Source organism: Trachurus japonicus, chromosome 12 (assembly GCF_045865225.1).
Source record: "Trachurus japonicus isolate A0001 chromosome 12, Traja_1.0".
Classification (NCBI taxonomy): domain Eukaryota; kingdom Metazoa; phylum Chordata; class Actinopteri; order Carangiformes; family Carangidae; genus Trachurus; species Trachurus japonicus.
In genome coordinates, this window is record NC_140918.1 from 8377398 (window position 1) to 8403429 (window position 26032).

The 26032-nt window shown below is 45.3% G+C and overlaps 1 protein-coding gene across 2 annotated transcripts; it reads left to right on the forward strand.

Annotated features, from left to right (window-relative positions):
* Window positions 1-1991: 1991 nt before the first annotated feature.
* Window positions 1992-25565, forward strand: notch1a (notch receptor 1a). Of its 2 annotated transcripts, XM_085792972.1 has the most exons (34): window positions 1992-2271; window positions 3513-3594; window positions 10838-11100; window positions 11201-11539; window positions 12551-12673; window positions 12762-12995; window positions 13107-13262; window positions 13375-13560; window positions 13691-13804; window positions 14394-14507; window positions 14596-14829; window positions 14929-15039; window positions 16303-16495; window positions 16582-16727; window positions 16849-16962; window positions 17512-17631; window positions 17733-17885; window positions 17981-18209; window positions 18329-18530; window positions 18647-18800; window positions 18925-19109; window positions 19227-19359; window positions 19466-19723; window positions 19824-19936; window positions 20026-20597; window positions 20681-21121; window positions 21230-21375; window positions 21494-21707; window positions 21790-21874; window positions 21978-22140; window positions 22252-22550; window positions 22660-22807; window positions 22921-23018; window positions 23132-25565. In XM_085792972.1, exons 1-34 carry the CDS (start codon window positions 2214-2216, stop codon window positions 24392-24394), a joined length of 7443 nt encoding a protein of 2480 aa, XP_085649098.1. In that variant the 5' UTR covers window positions 1992-2213; the 3' UTR covers window positions 24395-25565. The 2 variants fall into 2 exon arrangements, with proteins under 2 accessions (XP_085649098.1, XP_085649099.1); XM_085792973.1 differs by lacking the exon at window positions 16849-16962 and having other exon boundaries at window positions 1994-2271.
* The last annotated feature ends 467 nt before the right edge of the window (window positions 25566-26032 follow it).

Genomic DNA, 26032 nt, shown 5'->3' on the forward strand with positions numbered 1-26032 from the left:
CACTGCAGAGGGCAGTCGTATTTATATTTAATCTCAAAGAAATTATGCTGTTTTCTTGCACTTTGCGTCGACCTCCTTGAGTTTTGTTTCTATATTAAGCCCCCTGATATAGTTTGTTTTCCTAGCTTTGGGTCTTCCCCTCTCCTCTCTTCAACCTTGTGAATCCATTGCAGAGCGTTTTCTCAGGGCCTTCAATTTTGGCCCTAAACAAACAAAGTATCTCACGTCAAAGAGAGCCTTGCAAGCAAAAACACAGGCTCCGATTTCATGACAGATAAAAAGACAACGCTCTGTGCCAGCAGCGCGAGTGAAGAATCAGCACTTTGTGATTCAGAGACCGGGCCACACCTTACTACAAGTGGTGAGGATGCAGGGCATGTGTTGACAGTGCGCCGGGGCTTGAGCTGAGCGTGTGCCTGACAGTTACTACATTTCTCACGGTGGGGTCAGGTGCTTTCCTACTATCACACTGCATGCCCGTACACATTTTTACTTCATACACCCAACACTTACGCAATAAATATTGTAGCTGATTGATCACACTCTCACTTTTTTTTTTTCCTCCTCTGGTTTTCCCAGTGTTTCCCACACTGCATATGCACCTCAAGAGACACATAGCCCCTTTTGGCGTTGCTCCATTTGGCAGTCACACCAACAGAAGGACCAGCATGTGCGTGGGCTTCATAATAAAATAATCTTTGCCCTGGGGCGCTGAAACTCTGCAGCTACTCCCTGACAGTTTCACTCGCCCCGAGAGAGGGAGAAAGGGAATAACAGGAATTTGGCCCAGACATGTGCTCTGAGTGTCAGTACTACTGTTGTACATGGTGGCCGAGACGTTATTGAAATATAAATCACGCGCTGCTTGTTGAAAGGCTTACAAGCTGCTGTGAGTTTCGGGATCCATAAAGTGAGTTGTGGATGACATAATGAAACTGTAACAGGAACTGAAATGTATCCTCATTTCATGAAAAAAAGGACTTTGAGGTTTTAGTACCAGAAATATCGAGTTTCAGGCGGATTTTTGGAGAACGGGCCGCTCAGAACAGAAATACAAATGTGAAGTGACAGTGATCTGACCTCTCTGGTTGTACAGTAAATATCATGTTTTAGTGGAGGAAGAACTATTCAGAACTTTCACTCTAATAAAAGCAGCACTGGTGTAAGGTACAAAAGTTCAAGTCCTTCATTCAAAACTATATTAAAGTAAATATTCTCAGCAAAATAGTTGTTATACAGCTGCTGTCAGAACTGCATTATTACATTATCTTTATTATAGTAGCTGATTCACAAATATGTCAGGGGAGAGGCTCAGTCATGGCTGAGCTGATTCTAACAACATGTTGTTTGATTGGATCAGTGAAAACAGATCATATCTTAGATTAGGATTTACCTTGTAATGTAAGCTTTAATAAATGTAGTAAGATATGTGGAAATGTCACTAATCACTAGATTGTGGTTAAGTGTGCTGGTTACTTTCAGTGGGGGAGAAAGTAAAGAGGTTGTACCAATAGCCTAGATTTCTTCACAGGTGCATGCATTTTTCAATAGACTTTTCTACTATTTATCCAGTTTAAGCTATTCAGTATGATATTTAGTGAGTACATGTATAAGAATTCATCATATCTTATAAATTACCAATATGTGCAGTCTTAAACTCTAAATTTAAGATACATTTATATCCCTCTCTGGTGTCTTTTAAAGCAGACAGTGGACCAAATGGAGTCAAGTGTCTCTAAATTTTACCAAAGTAACTGGATCACTTGAGTAAATGTGTTTATTTTCTACCAAGGTCTAGTGTTAATAATCTTTCCACACTCTTAAGTTGGACAGTGAGAGGGCAGTGAGTGTTTGTTCCTATGACTGCAGGAGGAGAGAGAGAGAGGCAGCTTTTATCTGGCCTGAGGGGGAGGATAGAGGGGGGAGGAACGGAGGGGGGGTGGGGGTGGGAGGAGGAGGAGGAGGAACTTGTAGAGTTGCCTCTAGATTTCATTGAGAACTCAGAAAGCACCAGGTTAACATCTACGAGCTGATTCCCCCTTGATGACTGGAGACTTTTTTCTTCCTCTCTTTCTCTCCTCTCCTTCTCTGGTGGATTTACCTTTCCTGACAAGGGATATTTATTTCAAGCAAACATCTGGAGTACACCCCACTGTGGATCTATGAGAACCCTACGTGGGATTCAGCGGCATTTGTGAAGTTGAAGAGGAGGAATGTATCGTTTCTTTGTGAGACTAACATTTCTGATTCCTGCAATCGTCATCTCACAAGGTAAAGTGTCTCAATTTGTATTTAGTTGCATGGTGGTGCAGGCTGCAGATGCATGAACGAGAGTCAGGGGAGGGAAAGTCGATCAGTTAAAAAAAAACAAAAAACTCCGAAGTTGGTGAAAGATCAATGGATGCACAAACTGTGTCTGTTTGATCAGCGCGTAAACTGAGCAGAAGATCAGACTCTTCCTGAATGAATTCCAGCGAATCCTTTTGAAATCTTTATTGACTCACTCGTTTTTAGGAGCTTTTTCTTGGTCGTGGGAATGAATTCACTTCAAGTGCAGTGCAGGAGCCAAGAGCTGCGGTGCGGTGCGCGTGTCTGCTGACTTCACGGAGCTCGCTTGTGAAAGTTAACTGTTTATTTTGTCTGAACGGGCACAACACCATGCAGTCACAGTCACAGTGGTGTAATCTCCCACATACTTTGAATGCAACATTTAATTACTCCAAAACGTATTTAGTATAAGGAGTTCAACTCGTATTTTAAAAAAAAAAACACCTTCTAGTTTTGCTTTTTATTCCCATAAAGTCACTTTTTGGTTTCATTTCACTGCATAAAAATGTTCTTAAAGGTTTAAATGTCCACTTTTTAAGAACCGGTTTTAAATAACATGGGAGATAATAGAGGCTGGTGCGTGTGTTGGGGCAGGGGGACGCTAGTGGGTGGGGGGTGGAGGAGGAGGGATACCTTTTGTCTGCATGTGTGGGAGAGTGTTGTGAGTGCCGGGTGGAGGGTGGGGGGGATGGAGGAGGAGGAGGAGGTGCTGTTATTCCCGTCTGCCGGTAAACAATGCCTCGAGGAGAGTGTTTTATGGCTCGTGCTGGACTCTGATTTCTTTTGTTCCGCATCTGAGCCCCGCAGCTGCTGCGCTTTCCCCCGCAAAAAAAAAAAAAGCCACGCACCACACACTCCGTGGCCTCACCGGTGTCCTGTCCACAACAGGCTTCCCGATAGGCTATCCCCCACGGACAACTGTGTAACAAATCAATTAAAAGATCAGGATGTGCAAGCAAGCGCGTGTGCATTAAAAAAAATCCCTGTGAATAAAGTTGTATTAAAAATCTCACTGATGAATAATTTCCCGCTAATAATTTCAACTCTGGCTAATCCCTGTTAATCCCAACAGCTACTGTAACAGTATACATTTCACATATTACTCTGATGAGTGTGTGAGTGTGAGTTCATGTTGGGTAACAGATGTGTTTTAATGTTTTTGTGTGTGTGTGTGCACTCAACAGGTCTAAAATGCTCCCTACCCACTGAATCTTGCCTGAATGGAGGAAGATGTGAAGCCACCTCCAATGGAAATGGAGAATGCAAGTAAGTGATGAAGAAAAAGCAGCAACATGTGAAGCCCCAGATGTTGCAGAGCAGAGCAGAGTAGACCACTATTTTCTCTTGTGCCATTTGTTGGGGTGTTTTGGAATTTGTGCCGTTTTTGGAGGTGCAGCGTAGCGTAGTGTAGTGTAATTTTGCCACTTGAAAGGGCTTTTTTTTTTTGGGTTGGAAAGAAAAGGGGCCACATATTCCCCCCTTTTCATTCCAGCCTTTGAGCGGGGCCCTGTGCCCGGCAACCAGAGGAGGCCCTTGAGTTTCCTCCTCTGGGCCGGTGTGCTTCTATGTGTAGGCCTAACCCTCCATGCAGGAGCCACATCGCTCCGTGAGGCTGCACACATTCCCCAAAAAGAAAGGAGTTGAAGAAGTGAAGAAATGAAAAGAGAGTGCAATTCCAGAGTGATGCAGAGGTGAGAGAGGGGGGCTCTAGACAAAAGCTGCCCACCGCCCCCCTCTCCATCAGTACTAGGCCCGTTAATGAATGCAAGACCCCTTCGCCAGCAAAGTGAGAGGACGCGTCCAGTCTTAAATCTTGTTTTTCTGCTCTTTCATGGGCGACAGCTGGGGCTCGCCTGCCGCCCGTCACCTATTGTCCTGCAGTCAGAATAATGCTGTGTGACTAATCTGAGTGGGCCTTCCCATCATGCCACAGCCACCCCAAACACCACAACACACACCAAACCCCTGCCACAACCCCCACTAACCTTAAAAATCCCCCTCCCGCTTTTTGAATGGATAACCCCCCCCCCACCACCAGCCTCCAACTCCACTGCAACCCCTCCCCACCTCACCCACCGGCTTGTGATCTCTACTAGATAGCCAGATGGCTGTGAAATGTAATTGGATTGGATGTCGAGAGAGTGAGATTAATTGGAATAAAGTGCAGAAATTTGATGGCAAACAAGTGGGAACAGACAAAGGGGCAGATTGCGGGCTGTTTGTTTAGACTACGGACTGATATTAGCAGTTTGTGGGGTGTGATACTTAATACGCTGACGCTCCCTTAAGCTGACCTGGATGTTCATCTGTGTGTTTGGCTGATTCAGTCTTGAATTTTCTTGTGCAAGAATACAAAAGATAAGGCGAATAGACTGAGGATGTCAGTTTTGAGGTTTAACGCATGGATAGTCCTGAAAGAGACAAAGAAGTTTTTTTGTTTTTTTTTTAACTTTATTGAAAAAGTGTGTGATTTTCACTTATGGATGCTCAAGGGGTGGCCTGGTTTACCCCCAGGACATGTGGTCATGGCAGGCGCTTCTCTGGTCTGCTGGGACAAGGAAGAATTATTGAATAGCCCACGCTGCTAGCCCAGGGCCACCAATTTACAATATCTAATCTGCACACTCCATACACACACACACACACGCGTGCACACACACACGCGCAGACCACTGCACGTGTGCCCAGAGAAGCGCTCCCTCCACCCTCCGCCTCCACAAAGCTGTTATTGTGGTCCCCATCTCTGCCCGGTCCAATTAAAAACAGACAGGATAAGAGCATCACTTTATCCACCCGCACTCTCTCTTCCTCCTAGCTTTTCCTCTCATTAATCATTCATCCCTGCTGAGCCGAGCAGCCCCCGGTCACGGGGGTGCACGGGGAGATTCAGCGTCAGTACTCCGGGGTCAGAGTGTAGCGTCTCTATGGGAGTGTGTGTGTGTCTCTGTGAAGGGGGGGGGGGGGCTTCCAATAATGGCACATCTTGTGTTCTTTATCATCTTCATTTGAATTTTGTGCCACACACTGGCTGGCAATTCTTTTTGATTACTGTAGTTGATGACATTTGGAAAGTCCACAAAAGGAAAGTGATCTCTGACACAGTGATTGAAGAGAAGACGAGCCTGGCACAGTGACGACTGCTCCCTATTCAAAGTAGTTTTGGTTGCGTGAGGTTGAAATGTGCTTTCCAACGATCAAATGGTAAAAGCAAGGTTAAAGGTTCAAATGTTCAAAAACGCTTGAAACCCACACAACCCTGGAAGTGAGTCATCTTATGCGATGTGGTTTTTTGCAGCAGTGTGTATAAGCATATGGTGACACAGATTTGAGTGGTAGGACAGAATTAAATCCTCTTTTATCACAGTTCCCACGAATGTGAGAATAGCGATTGAAATCACATGGTGGCATAGAAACTGTGGTAATCACATGTCTCAAGGGTTTAGTGGATTTGCACCGGTGTTGGGACAAAATTGATATCCCATTTCCCTATTTCACACAGAGAGGATGTTTTCTGTCCTTCCTGGTTTTAAAAATAGCTTCCTTTTAATTTAAATCTTTTCATGACGTATATCAACCCCCAAATAGGCCCTGGCTCGTTTTCCTGTTTATCTGAGTGTTGTGTATTTACTACTCATTTGTGTGGGAGTACCATTGTTAGATGTATCTGCCTAAAAAGGCAGACTGTTTTTTTTTTTTTAAAGAATTATAGCCACAACAAACCACTAGTGTTAGATTCTGAGATTGGAAGTCACCATTGCTTTTATAAGCTAGGCTAGTTATCTTTTAGCACAGGAAGCTTTGGTTTTCTGAATTACTGAACTACTGGCTCATTTATTAGCATTTTTATTGATCAGAAACTATTTAACTATATTGCTAACATTAGTTTTAGCCATTGCTAGCTTTAACAGTCTCACTGGCTACTTTCAAAGAAATGTAATACACAAACTTTACCAAATTTCGTGATTCAGTTATGAAATACATTTTGACTTTGTTGGAGTGCTTTCATTTGTAGAAGTTGAGACTTGTGACTCAAAGAAGACCACATATTCAATCAATCATGAAACTTGCTCAAAATCATATACCCACTACACAGATTAATTCATTATGAGAAAAGCTTTAAGTTCAGAGAAAATCTGCCGTATAAAAGTGTGTTTCATTTTGCGGTGGTACATGACACGCGGAAACAAAAACAAGCCACTGCAATGGGGAAGCACTCAGTCGTGATTCTGAAAAGAAGAGGTTATCTGAAGGTCTTCAGCTTCCTGTTTCCCATGGAGCTAGTCGTCGTGCTGTATGCCGCTCAAAACATGTAGGGGCACTGTGTCGTTTGAGTCAAATTTAGTTTTCCATTTGCGAGACAGTAATGAGGGCATGGCGAGGTTGAAAGGTTGTTGCCCTCCACCCCTCCCTTTTGCGTGTCTGACTGACTGTCAATGCTGCTTTGCTGAAATAGACACTGTTTTGGTCTGAGGTGACTGTTAATAATAAACACAGAAAACATCTCAACTGCCTCGCTACATGTCTCAAATACTGCAAAAGTCTGACAGAAATAGACACGAGACTGAAAATTGACTGAAAGTCTGCTGGGGTTGGTGTGATCACACCTCCCCGACCTTGCATAGAGCTGCCTGGTGTTGCATATTGATGATAAAATGTCTCACCCATAAAGACTGTCTAGAGTGAGTCCAGGACCACTACAGAGAGAGATGTTCCACTCTCTCTTAAGGAATGCATGCTCTTCATTTGTCCTCCTATAGGATTACCCAGCAGGTCTCTGTTAAAGCTCAGCTCCATGTGGGCTTAAATGAATAAGGAGCATGTAAGTGCATGGCTGGGTCAAGTGTGCCTGCTGGTGTTAGAGGGTAAAGCCCAATAAAAGCCAAAGACGGCCACTCCCCTGGTTGGGCCCATTCCCTAGATGCCATCCTCCTCTGATACAGCAGTGAATGAGGTTGATGGTTGATGGGTCACTGTGGGAAAGTGGTCCAATCTCATTTACCCCATGTAGAAACAACTTCAGTGCTTTATAGCAATGGGGAACTAATGACCAACAACACTCCATATTTAGTGTTTAGAGTTGACATGGCCACAGTGAAACACATTGAGACTGGGTAGTGATCAGGATCCTGGGAGTCTGGAGATCCTCAGAGCGGGGTGATCAAAGCTGTGCTGTCAGGGCACAGAGATAAGAAGCTATTTGACTCTAGTGGGTGCTGAAAGTTCCCATGCACCAGCAAAGGTTGACAAATGTAGAAACACGAATTCTTCTGGCAGGTCAGTGTCACACCCTACAAGGGGAGCAAACAGGTTAAATGCCAACATGTTTGTGTGTACATGTTTCTTTATCAGCATTTTAACTGAATGCATCAACAGAAATGATAGCAGTTAGGAGAGTCAGTTACTCCACATTGTAGCCTACTTAATGTTGCCATAGTAGAAATTGAAAAAAGTTGTCTAATATTGGCTCCAGATCAGTATTACACCCAGCATGTTGTGGTTTCATGTTGTGTATGCACCAGAGTCAAGGACTCCAGGCAAAATGTGCTTTAGCAGATGTGTTGTGACTGATAACCATCATAAGAGGTGGAGGGGCAGGCAGGTGTTTTTCCTTGTTGGACTGTGACAAGGGGCGCCTCTATGGTGTCGGGAGAGTAACTGAAATCAACCTGACATCACAGGCAGGCACTGTGGAGGATACTTCTGACCCCGCTGTTTGTTATCTGGTATTTTGTGCATGAAAGTGATTTAGCAGTCATTAGCCAGCAGGTGCTCAGTCTCCGCCAATGTGAGCGACCCCCATAAATCTCCCCACTTCCCTCCTTGTGGAGAGTGAGACAGGAAATAGCTTAATTACCGTCAAAATGATCTATTTATGGGCTTTTTTTAAATGACGCATTGTAACGTGTTGAAACCATTCGTGTTAACGTTGTTATTTCTTGCGGTTTCATTTGGCTCACTCTAAGTCTCAGTTTCAGTGTTGTTTTAAAGGAGGTGAACTTTGCAAGATCTTAATCTGTTTGGCCAGCATGATATTTGAAATTCAATCCAATTCCTCCCGAGGGTGTCTCAGTTTAATGGTGTTTTTGGAATTAGTTGTTTTATAAATTTCATATTGTTAGAGGAGCAGCTTCGGAAAGTCTGTGGTTTAATATGAGAGCTCTTAAAATCATTTGATTGAATAATTCCACTTATTGTATGTATAGCTTCCTCGCTGCAGTATTAAACTCAGTGATCCCAGTAGAGTGCAGATCATTCTCTGTGGTTGGAGTTCAGGTCTTTCCAAGCTGAGTACATTTCTCATTTCCTCTAACGATACATTGCGGTTCTGTTCTCAGTCTTACCAACAGATGTGAACCCCAAAGGTCAGACCATGGCTAATTATTAGACACATCCAAAGGGACATTAGCAAACTAGACAGAATGAATGGGGAGGATTAGGACAGAAACAAATGGTCACTCAGAGAGAACACGGGGGAGGTGAGAGTCGAGGAGAGCACAAAAAGAAAATATCATGATTGTGTAATACTTTCTTGAAGAGCTCTAAGGGAAACGACTACAGTGTATTCTCACAGACATGGTTACTGACTGTACAACCGCCCACAGTCATTTACATAACATTTTCCTCAGCGGTGGCATTTCCACCACACAGTGGGGCTGGTTTTTGTGTCTGAGGATAAAGTCACCCCCAGAGTGGCAGATGGTAGATCAGGCCCAGCGGGGTGAGAGGAGAGAGGGGAGAGAAGGCAAAGAGGCCATCCCACAGTCACAAAAGTGTTCGAGGTCAGAGGTCGGGGAAGCATCTGCTCCGGCCTGAGGGGACATTACATCGCTGGGAGAGACCTGTTGCCGTGGTGTGTGCTGCTGAGCTTTTCAGCATGTGGGTGGATCTTTATCTCAGACTGGACTGACTTCAGGACAAAGAGGATCTATTACAGTTAGTTAGCATGGGGTGACACACACACACGAGTTCACAGACACACACACACACACATGCACACACACACCATTAATTACATCTCAGTTTCATTATGCCTGACAATACTGAGTGAGGATTTTTATATTGAAACAGTGATTTCCCTAAGTGATGATCCCGTGTGTTTTTATGGTAAAGACAAACTTCAAAGCCACCCCCAAAAGCTTTTACGATCTTCTGCCAATTGTGACTGTCTGGACTCCTTGTGGGACACATGTGACTGTGAAAAACTCCCTGATTTGGTCTCACCTAACTAAGTCAACAGGGGAGTTTTCAGCAGTCCCGTGTGACAAAAGGGAAACGCTGTAAAAAGCAAACTGTGGGGAGCTGTAAAAAGTCCACACTGGAGAGAAATTAGAAAACAGGGCAATGAAAAGCATGAGTGCGAGTTGAAGCAGAGACACTGAAGACAAGAGGGACAGAGGAGTCAGTCCTGTGTAGAGAAAAAAAAGGAAACTAAAGGAGGAACAGGTAGGGAAGAGAGGAATTAAGAATGTGTGTGGTGGTTGAGAGATGGGGGGGGGGGGGGGTGTCGAAGAGACAGAAGTTGCAACAGCTGACTTCACATGGGTTCTTTATGTCCCTGGAGGAGAGGTTGGCTTGTCAGCACCCCCATCTGACAAGGGGACAGAGGGGAAGAACGGAGGGAGGAGGGGGGGTGGATAAGGGGAGAGGAGGAGGAGGAGGAGGAGAAAATGGGAGGGGGGAGGAGGAGGAGTCCTGTCCAACAGCTGCCTTCATTAACATGCGCACCTGCTCCCTGTGGAGATACTAGGAGGCCAACAGATGCCCTCCCTTGCACATAAACACTCATGCTCGTGTGCACAACTACACACTCTCACACAAGCCCCAATTCAAACAAAAACACTTTTTTTGCTGACTTTAAATGCTTCTACACGTGACCGACAGGACTTTACTGTTGTGTATAAGCTGCATATCAAATAATAATTTTTCAGTAAAAGTGAAATCTTGTTGATTTATCTTTTCTTTTGGTGAAGAATTAATTTCAACTTTCACTTTTCATTGCCAAAAAAGCTGGTCTGTCCTTGTCTTTGTCCAACGTTTCAAAATCTTCACTTCTCATAATCAGCCAGTTTGAGCTATGTGACTGTAGCAGCATCTGTCCTTGGTGTGGATGGGAGGGAAGCCACCCAGGGGCTTAGGGTGTGAATGCGGTGCTTCATATAGGACATCCAGAGCCGGCACAGTCCCCTTGATCTCTACGATCATTCAGGATGAGTGCGGACAGCGTGGGGGCGAAAGGTAGATGGGAACGGGCCATGAGGGCTTGGACTATTTTGTGGCGTCTGTTGTCCCAGCAGAATGTGTTTTCAAGGTTCTGAGGGAGTCTAATCCAGAGAGACACACTAGAACAACATGCTGTCCCTGTCCTACTGCAGTGGGACTACTGAGCGGGAAATTTTTTCTGCCTCCCCATTCCCCTTTTGTTTAGATAATTGTTCCCATGATTTGACAAAAAAAAAGAGATCTTCATTCTCTAATCATAACCGCTTCCTCTCTCACTCTCTGCTCTCAGGTGTCCCAGTGACTATGTAGGCAATCGGTGCCAGTACCCAAGCCCCTGCAGCCCATCGCCCTGCCGCAATGGTGGCGAATGTCGCCCCATTTCCCATGGCAACACATTTGATTTCCGCTGCATGTGCCGGCTGGGTTTCACCGACCGGTTATGCCTGACCCCGACCAACCATGCCTGCATGAGCTCCCCTTGTCGCAATGGAGGAACCTGTGATCTCATTACCCTGTCTGCCTACCGCTGCCGCTGCCCACCTGGGTGGTCAGGTATGGAGCTCAAATCTTCTTACCACAATAAGCCTTTTTATACTCTCCTTTTAAAGTAAACCATAATTACTAAAACTCTCCTTTGCTGTGTTTCCTCTAGGAAAATCGTGCCAGCTTGCCAACCCATGTGCTTCCAATCCATGCGCAAACGGCGGCCAGTGCTCGGCCTTTGATTCCACCTACATCTGCACCTGCCCCCCTGCTTTCCACGGTCAAACCTGTAAACAAGACGTCAATGAGTGCGCTCAGGCTCCCTCCCCGTGTCTTAATGGTGGTGTGTGCGTGAATGAGGTTGGCTCGTACCACTGCCGCTGTCCCCAGGAGTACACCGGCCAACACTGTGAGACCCCTTACATGCCATGCAGCCCCTCTCCGTGCCAGAATGGAGGGACCTGCGTGCAGAAGGGCGACACCATCTATGATTGCAGCTGCCTGCCAGGTACTGCACAAACAACATACATCTACACATTAATAGGCAGAACAATAGCAGTTAATTTTTTTTCTGTTGACATATAGAGTCATATCTGGCACACACACACTCTTGTTTTTCTATTACATCAGTTGACCTATAAACCAGTCTGTTGTTGTAGTAAAAATCTGATTGGGTGGAATGAGTGCCCCCCCTCCCCTCTCTCTGCCAGCCTTCACTGGCAGGATGCAGTCACACAGACGTTTCCTTCAGATAACCACCAACAAGCCCGACACAACACCAGGGGCCGCACATACAGATAAACGTATAGATATACACACCCTATTCATGAGGTCAAACACACACCCACACAAAAGTATCTTGTTTTTCAGCTAAAAACAGCCAGTCTAGTTGGTATCTTTATTGTGCTGGAACCCACAACCATTGCAGTCTGGCGCAAAACTTTGACTAATCTTGCATAGGTTGTAGTTACTACTGTTAAAGTCTAGACAGCAGCTTTCTCCTCCAAACCACCCCATACCCAGCACTGCTGTACTCTCTTGAAAGCTTTAATACTTTAGGCCTATACTTTATTGCCTGATGGTGCTCTTATGACCAGAGCAGAGCAAGTTGTTTAGATATGCAGATGAATGAGGGATATTGTGGGCTTGTGTGTTAAAGTTTAACCCATGCTGTGTGTCTCTCGCGGGTGTCCGTGCTGGAATGCGTTTAGATAGCGAAGCTGCACAGACACCTGCAGAGCTGTGGGTTGATAGTTACTCACTACTCAGGCTATCGTGGCTGTAAAACACCCACTCAAGCCTTTGATGTCTAAGGAGGAGAGGAGCTGCTCTGTCATCTACAGGGCATTAAAACAAATCTGCTATGAGGATACATGAGGCGTTATCTTTCACATAAGTCACAGTGATAGCAAGAGGAAGGAGTCATCTTGATTATTAACTAGGAGCAAATGTTTCCAGGTGTTTTTATGTGTCTCTTGACAAATCATTATTTTTCACATCATATCTTTCTGTTCACCAGGCTTCACAGGTCAGCACTGTGAGCATAACATCGACGACTGTCCAGGCCACAACTGCCAGAATAGTGGTGTGTGTGTAGATGGTGTGAACACCTACAACTGCCGGTGCCCACCTCATTACACAGGTAACCTTTTGCTAAAAGAAGTTCTTTTTCTTCCATCTATAATTAAATCATGAAAATATTTCTAACACTCTTACTCTCATCTTTTTAGGTCAGTACTGCACAGAAAATGTGGACGAGTGTGAGCTGATGCCCAATGCGTGCCAGAATGGAGGAACCTGCCATGACACTCATGGCAGCTATCACTGTGTCTGTGTCAACGGTTGGACGGGCGACGACTGTAGCGAGAACATCGACGACTGTGCCAGTGCGGCTTGTTACCATGGTGCAACCTGCCATGACCGCGTTGCTTCCTTCTTCTGCGAGTGTCCTCACGGGCGCACAGGTATGACTTCTTCAGACATAATGCACACACAGATCATGATTGCAGTGATGAGTGATTAAATCCTAATGTACAATCCATCATGATGAAAATTTATATTTTTTGTCCTCACAGGTTTGCTGTGCCACCTGGATGATGCCTGCATTAGCAACCCTTGTCAAAAGGGCTCGAACTGTGACACCAACCCAGTCAATGGCAAGGCAATCTGCACCTGCCCCCCTGGTTACGCTGGCTCAGCTTGCAACCTTGACATTGATGAGTGCTCCCTTGGTAAGCAACAAAGCCAACTGTTTCTCTCTCTTCTGGTTTGGTTTAGAAATCCAATCCTTTAGTTATTGTGCATAAATGACCTCATAAATGTCTTTTAACTTCGATGCTTTAGGTGCTAACCCTTGTGAACATGGTGGTCGCTGCCTCAACACCAAAGGCTCTTTCCAGTGCAAATGTCTTCAAGGATATGAAGGTCCTCGTTGTGAGATGGACGTCAATGAATGCATGTCTAATCCTTGCCACAATGATGCAACCTGTCTGGACCAGATTGGAGGGTTCCACTGCATCTGCATGCCAGGTGGGATAATTTTCTTACACCAATGCAAGAGGAGAAAAGAATCTTTTACATAGCTTTTTTGGAGCATTAATAAACACTTGGACAGTGCACAGGGTAAAAACAATTTCACTAATAACTTTATCACTTTCAGGATATGAGGGTGTGTTCTGCCACATCAACACCGATGAGTGTGCCAGCCAGCCATGTCTCAACAACGGAAAGTGCGTTGACAAGATCAACTCCTTCCACTGCGAGTGCCCCAAAGGTAAGAGCACATCAGGAAATGTGGAATAAGATGAAGTAAAAGAAATAGGTTCTTCAATCCTTTGGGGGCTCCTTTAACCCCCTTTTTAGTCAGACAATGGGAGCACTGAAGAGGCTATAACGGAGTGGATCATTAACGTATCTGTCAATGATTAGAGCTCGCGTGGTTCTCAGATTGAACGTAAATGATCTACCTCTTCTAATAGTGTCAAAGAAGGGTTTGTGGGTGAGCAGGGCAGAGTATATCAGATTGCAGAAACATTAGCATTTTTCGCGGGCATGAGAGTTTGTGTTAGAGCTTAGCGCCAAAATTGGGGGGCAGGGATTGGTTTATACCGGGTAAGCTGGAGGCTATTGTGTTGTGGTTTGAAAGAAAGATTTCACTGCACAGTAAGAGCTCAGGAGTGGAGGTGGGGAGGGGGAGGGGGTGGCAGTGGTGGCAGCAATGGTGGAGTGAGCGGTCAGGAATGGTTCATTAGGGCCTTCAGTGTCTTCCAAAACTACTTTGTAATTAGTTCTGGAAAATCCACACATTTGAAGCATAATCTGAAGAAAAGTTCAAATCTGTATTTTGTCCAATCCGCATGCAGGTTTTTCAGGGAGTCTTTGCCAAGTGGACACTGATGAATGTGCGAGTACCCCCTGCAAGAATGGAGCAAAATGCACAGATGGTCCTAACAAGTACACCTGTGAATGTGCTGAAGGTAAACCACACTGTTGTATATTTTTCAAATTTCATCATCATCCCCATTGTTCTCTTTGATTCTCACTTTTTTCTCTCGTCTTTTCCAGGTTACACAGGGCAGCATTGTGAGATTGACATCAATGAGTGCTACTCTGACCCCTGCCACTATGGTATCTGTAAGGATGGCCTGGCCTCCTTCACTTGCTACTGCCACCCTGGCTACACTGGCCGCCTGTGTGAGACCAACATAAACGAGTGTCTGAGCCAGCCATGCAAAAACGGTGGTACTTGCCAGGACAGGGAGAACACATATATCTGCTCATGCCCCAAAGGCACTACAGGTGAGACCAGAAACATCCATATTTAACTAAAACAAACTCTAGATGAAAAATGTCTAGACCCTCCTCATCATTTCTGCTCATTTGTGCCCTGATCTATAGGTTTCAACTGTGAGGTGAACCTGGATGACTGCAAGAGCAAACCCTGTGACTATGGGAGATGCATCGACAAAATCAACGGCTACGAGTGTGCGTGTGAGCCGGGTTACACAGGTGAGCGCTGGGTGTAGTTTACAGGTGCAGTGGGATGGTCCACTGAGCTTTGGGAGGGGCTGGTACGACAGGTGGCTGGCGGGTCCACTCCTGCAGAACAATGGTGTCAGATTTCCTGTGTGTGATTGGGGGGGTCGGGGGTAATAGAGAAAGGAACACAGTCTCCAACCTGATCCACACACAAACACACACACACACACACACACACACACACACAAAGCACTAACTTTGCCAACCATTTGAAAAGACAGTGACGCTGAGCCTGGAAAGGGTCTGTAAGGTGATACTTTAAAAGGAAAACAGCCTGGCCTTTAATCACACATGTGATGTTTAGTAGTGTGCAACTGCATTACAAATCCCACTGGTAACTCATATTCAAGTGTTTTCACTTAAATTACTATGGTACTCGACTCCCTGTAAGACGGGTACATAAAGTTTAGTGACAAATTCTCATCCCAGCAAGTGGACCACTCTTGTCTTCCTCCCTCTCATGACCCAAATGAGCCGGTTCTGACTGGTAATGGCTGTGTCATTGTGCTAAAAGGGGGGCAGGGAGGGACAAGTGTGTGTGTGCAGGCTGCTGTGCATCCCTCCTCCCGTTCATCTTTTTGTGATATGGGGTGAGTGTGGAGGGCACGGCGGGACTGAGACACAGAGGGACAGAGGACTATTGTAACTGAAGATCAGGCAGTTGGGCCCTCCCTTCCTGATTGATGAAGAACAGAAGAGGAGGGAGTTGGGTGGGGGATCAGAGGGGGGTTTAATTGTTACTCGGCCGTGTGTGAAATGGGTCTGGCCTTCTGTCCCTGTAAACAGCCCTGGGTGAGGTTACTTCTCCCTGGACAGGGGGGTTGTGTGTGTTTTTTGAATAGGGTGAGTAGCTACAACCCCCCCCACTCCTTTTCTGGCAGCACCTCCCCCGCTCAGATCCAGCTGAAACCCTCCTTCTGCCTATTCAACAGGCCCCCATTCAATCAATGAAGGAGATGCAAAAGGGCCTCCAGGGGCCGCCAGGCTAGGCACACATTGGAGCTGCTACAGCTTCTGCCTGTTGAATGTTGAGTCTTTAGTGTTAGTTCGCTCTATTGTCCAAAAGCCACACAATGCGCCTCAGCTAGCAGCTTCTGAAAGCTCAAAGAATACCACAACAGAGTGATGTCCATCTCCAAGGCCTTCAAAATGGCCAGTGGAGATATTTATCAGTTAACATGTCTGAAAAAGGTTCGCTACATTGTCCTTAATTTACACCTTGCTGTCTTTCAGGCACAATGTGCAACATCAACATCGATGAATGTGCCATCAACCCCTGTCACAACGGGGGCACATGCGTTGACGGCATCAACAGCTTCACTTGCCTTTGCCCAGAGGGGTACAACGACGCCACCTGTATGTCTCAGGTGGATGAGTGCGGCAGTAACCCATGCATCCATGGCCGATGCCAGGACCTCATCAATGGGTAAGCAAAGATCGAATGTTGAGATGAAAGTCAAAAACAGAAATCAAGCAAACAACATCGCTGACCTGTCTTTTCTTTGTTTTTAGCTATAAATGTACCTGTGACTCCGGATGGAGCGGGCCAAACTGTGACATCAATAACAATGAGTGCGAGTCCAACCCATGCATGAATGGGGGAACATGCAAGGACATGACCAGCGGATACCACTGCACATGCAGAGCTGGCTTCACTGGTCAGTTCTAATTCTTGTAACCTCTCGTTCTACCATTCTTTCCCTTTGCTCATTGAGACTCAGTGTGTGTCTTATTAGCCTATCTCTAACCCACATGCAATCTCTAATCCTGCCACTGTAGGACCTAACTGCCAAACTAACATCAACGAGTGTGCCTCCAACCCCTGCCTCAACCAGGGCACCTGCATCGATGATGTGGCTGGATACAAGTGCAACTGTTTGCTGCCCTACACTGGTAGGACACATAGCTGCTTGTTTTTATAATCCTATTTTATTTTGCTTATCTTTACCTTACTTATCTGCTGACTCGGCTGTTTGCACAGGTCTCAAAATGTAAAGGCAATTTCCCACTTTCCACATAGAAGGATAATCCTATCCTATCATATGTTGTTTTAGAAAACATCAGCCAGTGGCCAATAACAGGGATGTCTTTTTTTGGTGTCTCTGTGTGGAAAGTCCTGCTTGTCTGCTTTGTGAGGATAACAGTGTGTGTGTGTTTTGGAATAACATTCCGAAGTGGTTAATACAAGTTGAGAGTACTGGAGCCAGCTCCAAGCCCTATTCCCACTTCCACCCCGTCCTGTTTCCTGTCTGAGATCATACAATAGCAGGAAACAGGAAGTCCCTTCCTGTTTGGCAAAGTCGTCATGGAAATGGATAGGGAAATGGGATGGAAACTAGGATTTAGAAATTACACATTTAATAGTATCTGTTATAGATGTCTAAGTTTTTCTATATTCACAGTAAAAGGCAAACACTGATGTTATCTTCTCTCTGCCCCCAGGTGAAAACTGTGAGATCCTGCTGGCCCCCTGCAGCCCCAGACCGTGTAAAAATGGTGGTGTATGCAAGGAGTCTGAAGACTACCAGAGCTTCTCCTGCATCTGCCCTGAAGGATGGCAAGGTAACCATCCATCCATGTTACATTTACTGTCCACTAATCTTTCCATCTCCTGGACAATGAAACAAATATTCATTGAAACATCTTTTTTTTTTAATTTCAAGGTCAAACATGTGAAATCGACATCAATGAATGTGTGAAAAGCCCATGCCGTAATGGTGCTCTTTGCGTTAACACTATGGGTGGCTACCAGTGCAAGTGTCAGCCTGGTTACTCTGGACAGAAGTGTGAGACGGACAATGATGACTGCAGACCAAGTAAGGAAGAGATTTGCATCTTTGCAAGTTCCCACCGTGTTTACATTTTAAAACTAGGAAATGATAAACTCACATCCCCTTTTTCTGTCTTTCAGATCCGTGCAGTAATGGTGGTCTGTGCCACGATGGGATCAACAGTTTCACATGTACCTGTCTGCCTGGTTTCCGTGGTGGCAGATGTGAGCAGGACATAAACGAGTGTGAGAGCAACCCCTGTAAAAATGGAGCCAATTGCACGGATTGTGTCAACAGCTACACCTGCACCTGTCCGTCTGGCTTCAGTGGCATCAACTGCGAGATCAACACCAACGACTGCACTGACAGGTACTTCCCCTACTCAAAATATTGTCTGTTCTTATGTAAGATCGACAAGTGTCAAAACGTTGCTGCATTATTAGCCCATAGTGAGAATGGTAGTAACATTTTTTTAAATATTTCTACAGCTCCTGCTTTAATGGTGGCACTTGCGTGGATGGAATCAATGCATTCACCTGCCTGTGTCTCCCGGGATTCACTGGCAGCTACTGCCAGTACGATATCAACGAGTGTGACTCTAAACCCTGCCTTAACGGAGGAACCTGTCTTGACAGTTATGGGACGTACAAGTGTACATGTCCTCATGGCTACACAGGAGTCAACTGTCAGGTAGGGAAAAGTCTTCTTCGTCAGGATAACCATGTCCGGCTTTGTGTTGATTTAATGCAATGACTCAATGCATACATAATAATATGTAATATTTTCTCTCCTTGTTTGATTGTTAGAATCTTGTGCGCTGGTGTGACTCTTCCCCCTGTAAAAACGGAGGTTCCTGCTGGCAGCAGGGAGCCTCTTATACCTGCCAATGTCAGACTGGCTGGACTGGCCTCTACTGTGACATCCCCAGTGTGTCCTGCGAGGTAGCAGCCAAACAGCAAGGTATGATAGTCAGCCAAGACTTACTTCATATCATATCATAGAACCAACTGTCATTACATCTGTTGAACCTTCAAGTCCAGAGAGTGCTTTGGAAATTGTGTAACTCCGTCCTTGATTATTTCAGGTGTGGAGGTGAGTCACCTGTGTAGGAACTCAGGTCAGTGTCTGGATGCTGGAAACACACATTACTGCCGCTGCCAGGCTGGCTACACCGGGAGTTACTGCCAGGAGCAAGTTGATGAGTGCTCACCCAATCCATGCCAGAATGGAGCCGCCTGTACTGACTATCTGGGAGGCTACAGTTGTGAGGTAGGGAATATAGGAATGAGAAATAAAATAGCAAATAAACTGTTGGATTGTTTTAATATAATAAAAATCTGTTAAAATAATGCTTTACAATAATGCTTTTGTCATTTTCTTTCTCAGTGTGTCCCTGGCTACCACGGTGTAAACTGCTCCAAAGAGATCAATGAGTGTCAATCTCAGCCCTGTCAGAATGGAGGCACCTGCATTGACCTCATCAACACGTACAAGTGCTCCTGCCCCAGAGGAACACAGGGTAAATATTGCACATTCATATCCACACACTGAAAAAAACAACAAATAGATGCCCAGAAGAAATGAGAGTATGGATTCGTCCTCACCAAAGTTTCTGTTTCCCATAGGTGTCCACTGTGAGATCAATTTGGATGACTGCACCCCTTCCAGTGACCCACTGACCAACGAGCCCAAGTGCTTCAACAATGGAAAGTGTGTAGACCGCATTGGAGGTTACCAGTGCGTGTGCCCAGCAGGTTACGTAGGCGAGCGATGTGAAGGTGACGTCAACGAGTGTTTGTCTGACCCCTGTGACCCCAGAGGCTCCTACAATTGCATCCAGCTCACCAACAGCTATCGCTGCGAATGCCGCACCGGATATACAGGTACTGCCTATCTAATGGCTCATGACAAAAAATCAAAATACCCACAGTTGATGATTAAATGTATGTAACTAACACTTACATTTGGCCTTTCATTCTCCAGGTCAGCGTTGTGACAAAGTGTTTGATGGCTGCAAAGGAAGACCCTGCAGAAACGGGGGGACATGTGCTGTTGCCAGTAACACACCTCATGGTTTCATCTGTAAATGCCCACCTGTGAGTACAACTATGAGATCTACTGTGACCAGTGCTTTTATTACCCTTTTTTATAGTACAATAATCATTTACCATTTCTGTCCCTTCAGGGCTTCACTGGCTCTTCCTGTGAGTACGATTCTCGTTCCTGTGGGAGTCTGAATTGCAGGAATGGAGGTACTTGTGTGTCAGGCCATTTGGGCCCACGCTGCTTGTGTCCACCCGCCTTCACTGGACCAGAGTGCCAGACCCCCACCGACAGCCTCTGCATCTCCAACCCCTGCTACAATGGTGGAACGTGCCAGATCACCCCAGAGGCGCCTTTCTTCCAGTGCAGCTGCCCAAGCAACTTCAATGGCCTGCTGTGTCACATCCTGGACTATTCCTTTGTCGGAGGTTTCGGGCGGGACATCACGCCACCTCCGGAAGTGGAGGTGAGCTGTGAGATTCCTCAGTGCGACGAGTGGGCAGGCAACCACATCTGCGATTCCCTGTGCAACAACCATGCTTGTGGCTGGGATGGAGGAGACTGCTCTCTGAATTTTGATGATCCGTGGCAAAACTGCTCAGCTGCTCTGCAGTGCTGGCGATACTTCAATGATGGGAAGTGTGACGGCCAGTGCAACAGCCCTGGATGTCTTTATGATGGCTTTGATTGCCAAGGACAGGAAGGGCAATGCAAGTAAGTATAGAAGGCAGAAAAGGAAGCTCTGTGCTCTTGCAGAAATTTTTAGAATACTAACCTCATCTTGTTCTTTTTTTCAGTCCACTGTATGACCAGTACTGTAAAGACTACTACGCTGATGGACACTGTGACCAGGGCTGCAACAATGCAGAATGTGAATGGGACGGTCTGGACTGCGCTGACAACATGCCAGAGAAGCTGGCAGATGGGCACTTAGTTCTGGTGGTCCACATCCCCCCAGAACAACTTAAGAATCGCTCTTCAGCTTTTCTCAGAGAGCTCAGCAGTGTCCTCCACACCAATGTCGTGTTCCGCCGTGATGCCAAAGGAGAACCTATGATCTTCCCTTACTATGGCAACGAGCAGGACCTGGTCAAGCATAATGTGCTGAAGCGTTCTGCAGATGGCTGGCCCGAGTGGGCTTCAATGCCGGCCAATGTTTTGGGTCAGGTGAAGGAGCGTGTGTCCGCCATGGTCAGCCCACGGAAACGCAGAGAACTGGATAATGTGCAGGTCAAAGGGTGGGTACCACAAAAAACAAGTATAACATTTTAAGTAATAAAATTCCATGTATTTAATTTAATAAAAATTATATGTCTGTTAACATTTTCATCCATTTATGCGTGTAGGTCTGTGGTGTACTTGGAGATTGACAACCGCCAGTGTTACCAGCAGTCTACAGAATGTTTCCAGAGTGCCACAGATGTGGCTGCCTTCCTTGGAGCACTAGCTTCCAGTGGGAATCTCAATGTTCCCTACATTGAAGCTGTCACAAGTATGTTACCTGATTTCAGCCCTTAAATATACTATGGAGGAGGTGTGTTAAATTAAGTGTGGACTGATTTTAAATCATAAGTATCATAAGTAACACACCATGACTTTTATCTTTTCAGGTGTGAGACCCACTCCATCGTCTTCAGAGCTCTACCCCATGTACGTCGTCTTCCTGGGCCTGGCTGCTTTGGGTTTTGTGTGCCTGGGTGTTCTTGTGTCTCGAAAGAGGCGACGAGAGCACGGTCAGCTCTGGTTTCCAGAGGGATTCAAAGTGTCAGAGCCCAGCAAAAAGAAACGCAGAGAGCCGTTGGGAGAGGATTCTGTAGGACTAAAGTACGTAGACTTTAAAGGTTGAATATGAAGCGTTTTGTCTTTGGTTTGATGTATGTGGTCTAATCTGTCCCTTTTTCAACAGACCTATGAAGAACTCAGACATCAATCTTATGGATGACAATCAAAATGAATGGGGCGATGAGGATCCAGACTGCAGGCGCTTCCGGGTAAGATTAGCAATTTGATACAACATTCCTTGTCTAAATAAACTACATTTTGCCAAACTGTCTATACACTACCTACGAATGCTGACCATGTTATGTCCTTCAGTTTGAGGAGCAGGCTATGTTGGATTTAAGCGACAACACCGACCACAGAAAATGGACACAGCAGCACCTGGACGCAGCCGACCTACGTATTCCATCTATTGCTCCTACACCTCCTCAGGGAGAGATAGAAAATGACTGCATGGATGTCAATGTCAGAGGACCAGGTGCGTACAAAAAAGATTGAACATTGTGTATCATGAAATCTGCAAACTACTGTAAACAACAGAAGACACATGCTTGGGAACTCATTACAATCCTCGCTCTTCCTCTTTCAGATGGTTTCACTCCCCTCATGATCGCCTCCTGTAGCGGTGGAGGACTGGAGACTGGTATCAGTGAAGAGGAAGAAGATCCCTCAGCAGAAATCATCACTGACTTCATTTACCAGGGCGCAAACCTCCACAACCAGACTGACCGCACAGGCGAAACTGCCCTTCACCTCGCTGCTCGGTATGCCCGCTCCGATGCTGCCAAACGTCTCCTGGAATCCAGTGCTGATGCTAATGTTCAAGACAACATGGGGCGCACTCCTCTTCACGCTGCTGTGGCTGCAGATGCACAGGGAGTGTTCCAGGTAACCACTTCCTCCACAAAAGTCTCATGTCTCTCCAGGCCTTGATTTTTGATAAAGTTTGTCCAACAGCTTGGAAGCACTTAAACTAAACAAATCTATGTTCATGCAGATTTTGATCCGAAACCGCGCCACTGATCTTGATGCCCGCATGCATGATGGAACGACGCCGCTGATTCTGGCTGCCCGCTTGGCGGTTGATGGAATGGTGGACGAGCTTATCAACTGCCACGCCGATGCTAACGCCACAGATGATTCTGGTAGCTAACGTTTTATCAATCCATCATCTCCACAGTCAATAAAGACTCCTCAAGGCTCAATGTGTTGAGCTGTTGTAATAACCAACCCCCTACCTCCTTCACTATCTCTGCAGGTAAATCTGCTCTTCACTGGGCGGCAGCTGTAAACAATGTAGAGGCTGCTATGGTGCTGCTGAAAAAAGGTGCCAACAAAGACATGCAAGACAACAAGGTATGTGACATTATGAGACCATGAAGTCTGACATGTATTTTGATCATTATATCCACATTAATATACCTTCTTTATTACCTGTTTTTAACCTGTTTATTTGTCTGTTGTTTTAGGAAGAGACACCACTTTTCCTTGCAGCCCGTGAAGGCAGCTATGAGACAGCTAAGGTTCTTCTGGAGCACTTTGCCAATCGGGAGATCACTGACCATCTCGATCAGCTACCCAGAGATATCGCCCAGGAACGCATGCATCATGACATTGTTCGCCTCCTGGATGAGTACAACCTGGTTAGGAGCCCCGGGCTTCACAGTGCCCCCCTAAGCGCCTCCAGCCTCTCTCCACCTCTCTGCTCACCCAATGACTACCTAAGCAACCTCAAGCCTACCCTTTCTGCCAAGAAGGTTCGCAAAATTAGCAATGGGGGAAAGGGCGGGAAAGATGGAGGCAAAGATAATAGAATGAAAAAGAAAAAGTCTCTGGATGGGAAGGGTAATTTGTTGGACACGTCAGCTGTCCTTTCTCCGGTTGATTCCCTCGAGTCACCACATGGCTATTTGTCTGATGTGGCCTCCCCTCCCATGACATCACCCTTCCAGCAGTCCCCACCTATGTCTCTAAATCACCTACAAGGCAATGGTGACTCCCATATGGGTCAGATGGGCATGGGTAAGGATATGAGCTGTATGTCTTTTGACCCTAACCCACCCCGTCTCTCTCACCTGCCTGTGTCCAGTCCCAGTAGTCAGGGTACAACATCCATAGGTGGAAGTAGAGGTGGCCAGTGCGACTGGGTCTCAAGGATGCACCCAAGTGTAGGCCAGCAAGCAAACTTCACACAGGCACCACCTATTTCCCACAACATGATGGGGCCTCTGCACGGCGTAAGCACTGCCACTCTCTCTCAGATCATGGGCTACCAGAATCTGCAGACCAGCCACCTTAGCTCACCTGCACACATGATGCAGCAGGCTCATTCTCGGCAGCTCCAGCACCAGAACTCCAACTCCACCACAGCCGGTCAGGCTCTCAACCAGAGCTTTCCTAATGTTGAGCTGAACGGCCCAGACATGCAGCAAAACAACAGCTCGGGCCGCTCTATGCCCATCCACACTGTAATGCCACAGGAGACGCAGATCCTCGGCACCCAGTTTCTCACCCCTCCCTCCCAGCACAGCTATTCTGGCCCCATGGACAACACACCTAACCACCAGCTACAGGTCCCTGACCACCCATTTCTAACTCCCTCCCCCGGCTCCCCCGACCAGTGGTCCAGCTCATCCCCACATTCTAATATGTCAGATTGGTCAGAAGGCATCTCCAGCCCGCCTACAAGTATCCATTCACAGATGAATCTGATCCCAGAACAGTTTAAGTAGAGACTTGTCAAATTGACAAACTGAACTCTGTACTTTGAAAATGAAATCTCTAAAAACACAGTTCAAACGGAAAGAGAGTGACAAACCTGTCTCAAGACTGAAGATGCTCCTTTTTAAATATCAGTTTTTATACTAACGATAAGAACCGTTTTAGTAATTTTGTATTTATTTATGTGCTTTTTTTTGACCTGAAATATAAAGAAGATGCTTTTATATTTATGCTTTTTTTATTTCTTTGATTTGTTATCTATGGGAAGATTAGAAACCATTTAAAAGGAGTGTATAACAGAAAAAGACTCCTTGACGTGTACACTGGCTATTTATTTGTGTCTTGTGTTGCTATATTCACTGGATTTATTTTAATCTTTTGGTGCATTGGTCTTTGCAAAATTTTTATTTTTGGGATTTGCATTACATTATGTTTGTACAGATTTTTTTTTCAACTTTTTATAGATTATTTTTAAAATATTTCAGTATTAATTAATTATATTTTAACCTCTTTTGTCTTTTCAAGTGACACAGGTTTTGTTACTGAACTACGTTTCACTAAGTCTTATCACTGAGTTAGATGCTGATCAGATTTATATATATATATATACAGTGTCACCTTTCATGATGTTGCTTACTACACTATGCTCCTTTGTCAAAGTGTAAGAGAGCAACAGAGATACTTTGGAGATTTGGGACCTTAAAGCACAGAACAAACATCTCTTATACGTTAAGAGATGCTTTTCAAAATGAGTGGAAAATGCATCTAAATCAACATGAGCCTATTTTTCTAGAACAACGGTCTGGGGAGGTGCCGAGTAATTGATTTGTGATCATTTATGATGCAAGGACTGTTTCTGTATTTCATATTGTGTCTCAGATCAGTGATTATGGTTACCATGTTTAACCTGTTAAGTGTTAAATTGCAGACCTGAAAGTTGAAATGTTACATTCGCCACAGATTAAAATAGTGCCAGTGTGATTTTTGTTTTTCCTAAGAAAAGCAATGTATTTGTGAGATTTCTTGTAAAAAAAAAAAATGTCTTCACGGTGGAGAACATTGTTTGTGAAAGAAATGGGGACCTTTGTGTGTTTAATGACATCACCTGCACTTTGTAGAAGAGTGTGGTTCAAGGTGTCTAAATGTCACGTTTTATAAACTAATCCAGAGATAAAGATGTTTTTAAGAAAAGATGTAATTCAAAATCAATGTTCATGCAAAGTTGTAGTTTGCAAAGTATTTCCTGATTAAAAATGTTTTGTAAAAATTGTCTTGATTCAATAAAAGCTGCTGACAAGCTTAAAAATATCTTCCTTTCTTGATTTCATTGTCTGAAATATTATGTGGTTGAAAGTATGACTGCCTCATCTGTAGTTCCTTAAATTCAACACATCAATCCATGTCCCTCCATCGCTTCAGGAGCTGGTGTCTGTCGCCCTCCAGTGACGATACACTGACACTGAAAATGGGGATCTGGGAAGAAGACATCACTGCTGTTGCTGAAAATCATTCCAGTTCATCTCAGGTCAAAATTTAGAGTTTAATAATGGTTGGATGCCGCCGTAAAAAACAGGTTATCAGAGAGGCAATTGCCACTATTCTTTTGCAAAGATATTCTAATTGCTTCAGTGAATATTTAACAGTTTGAA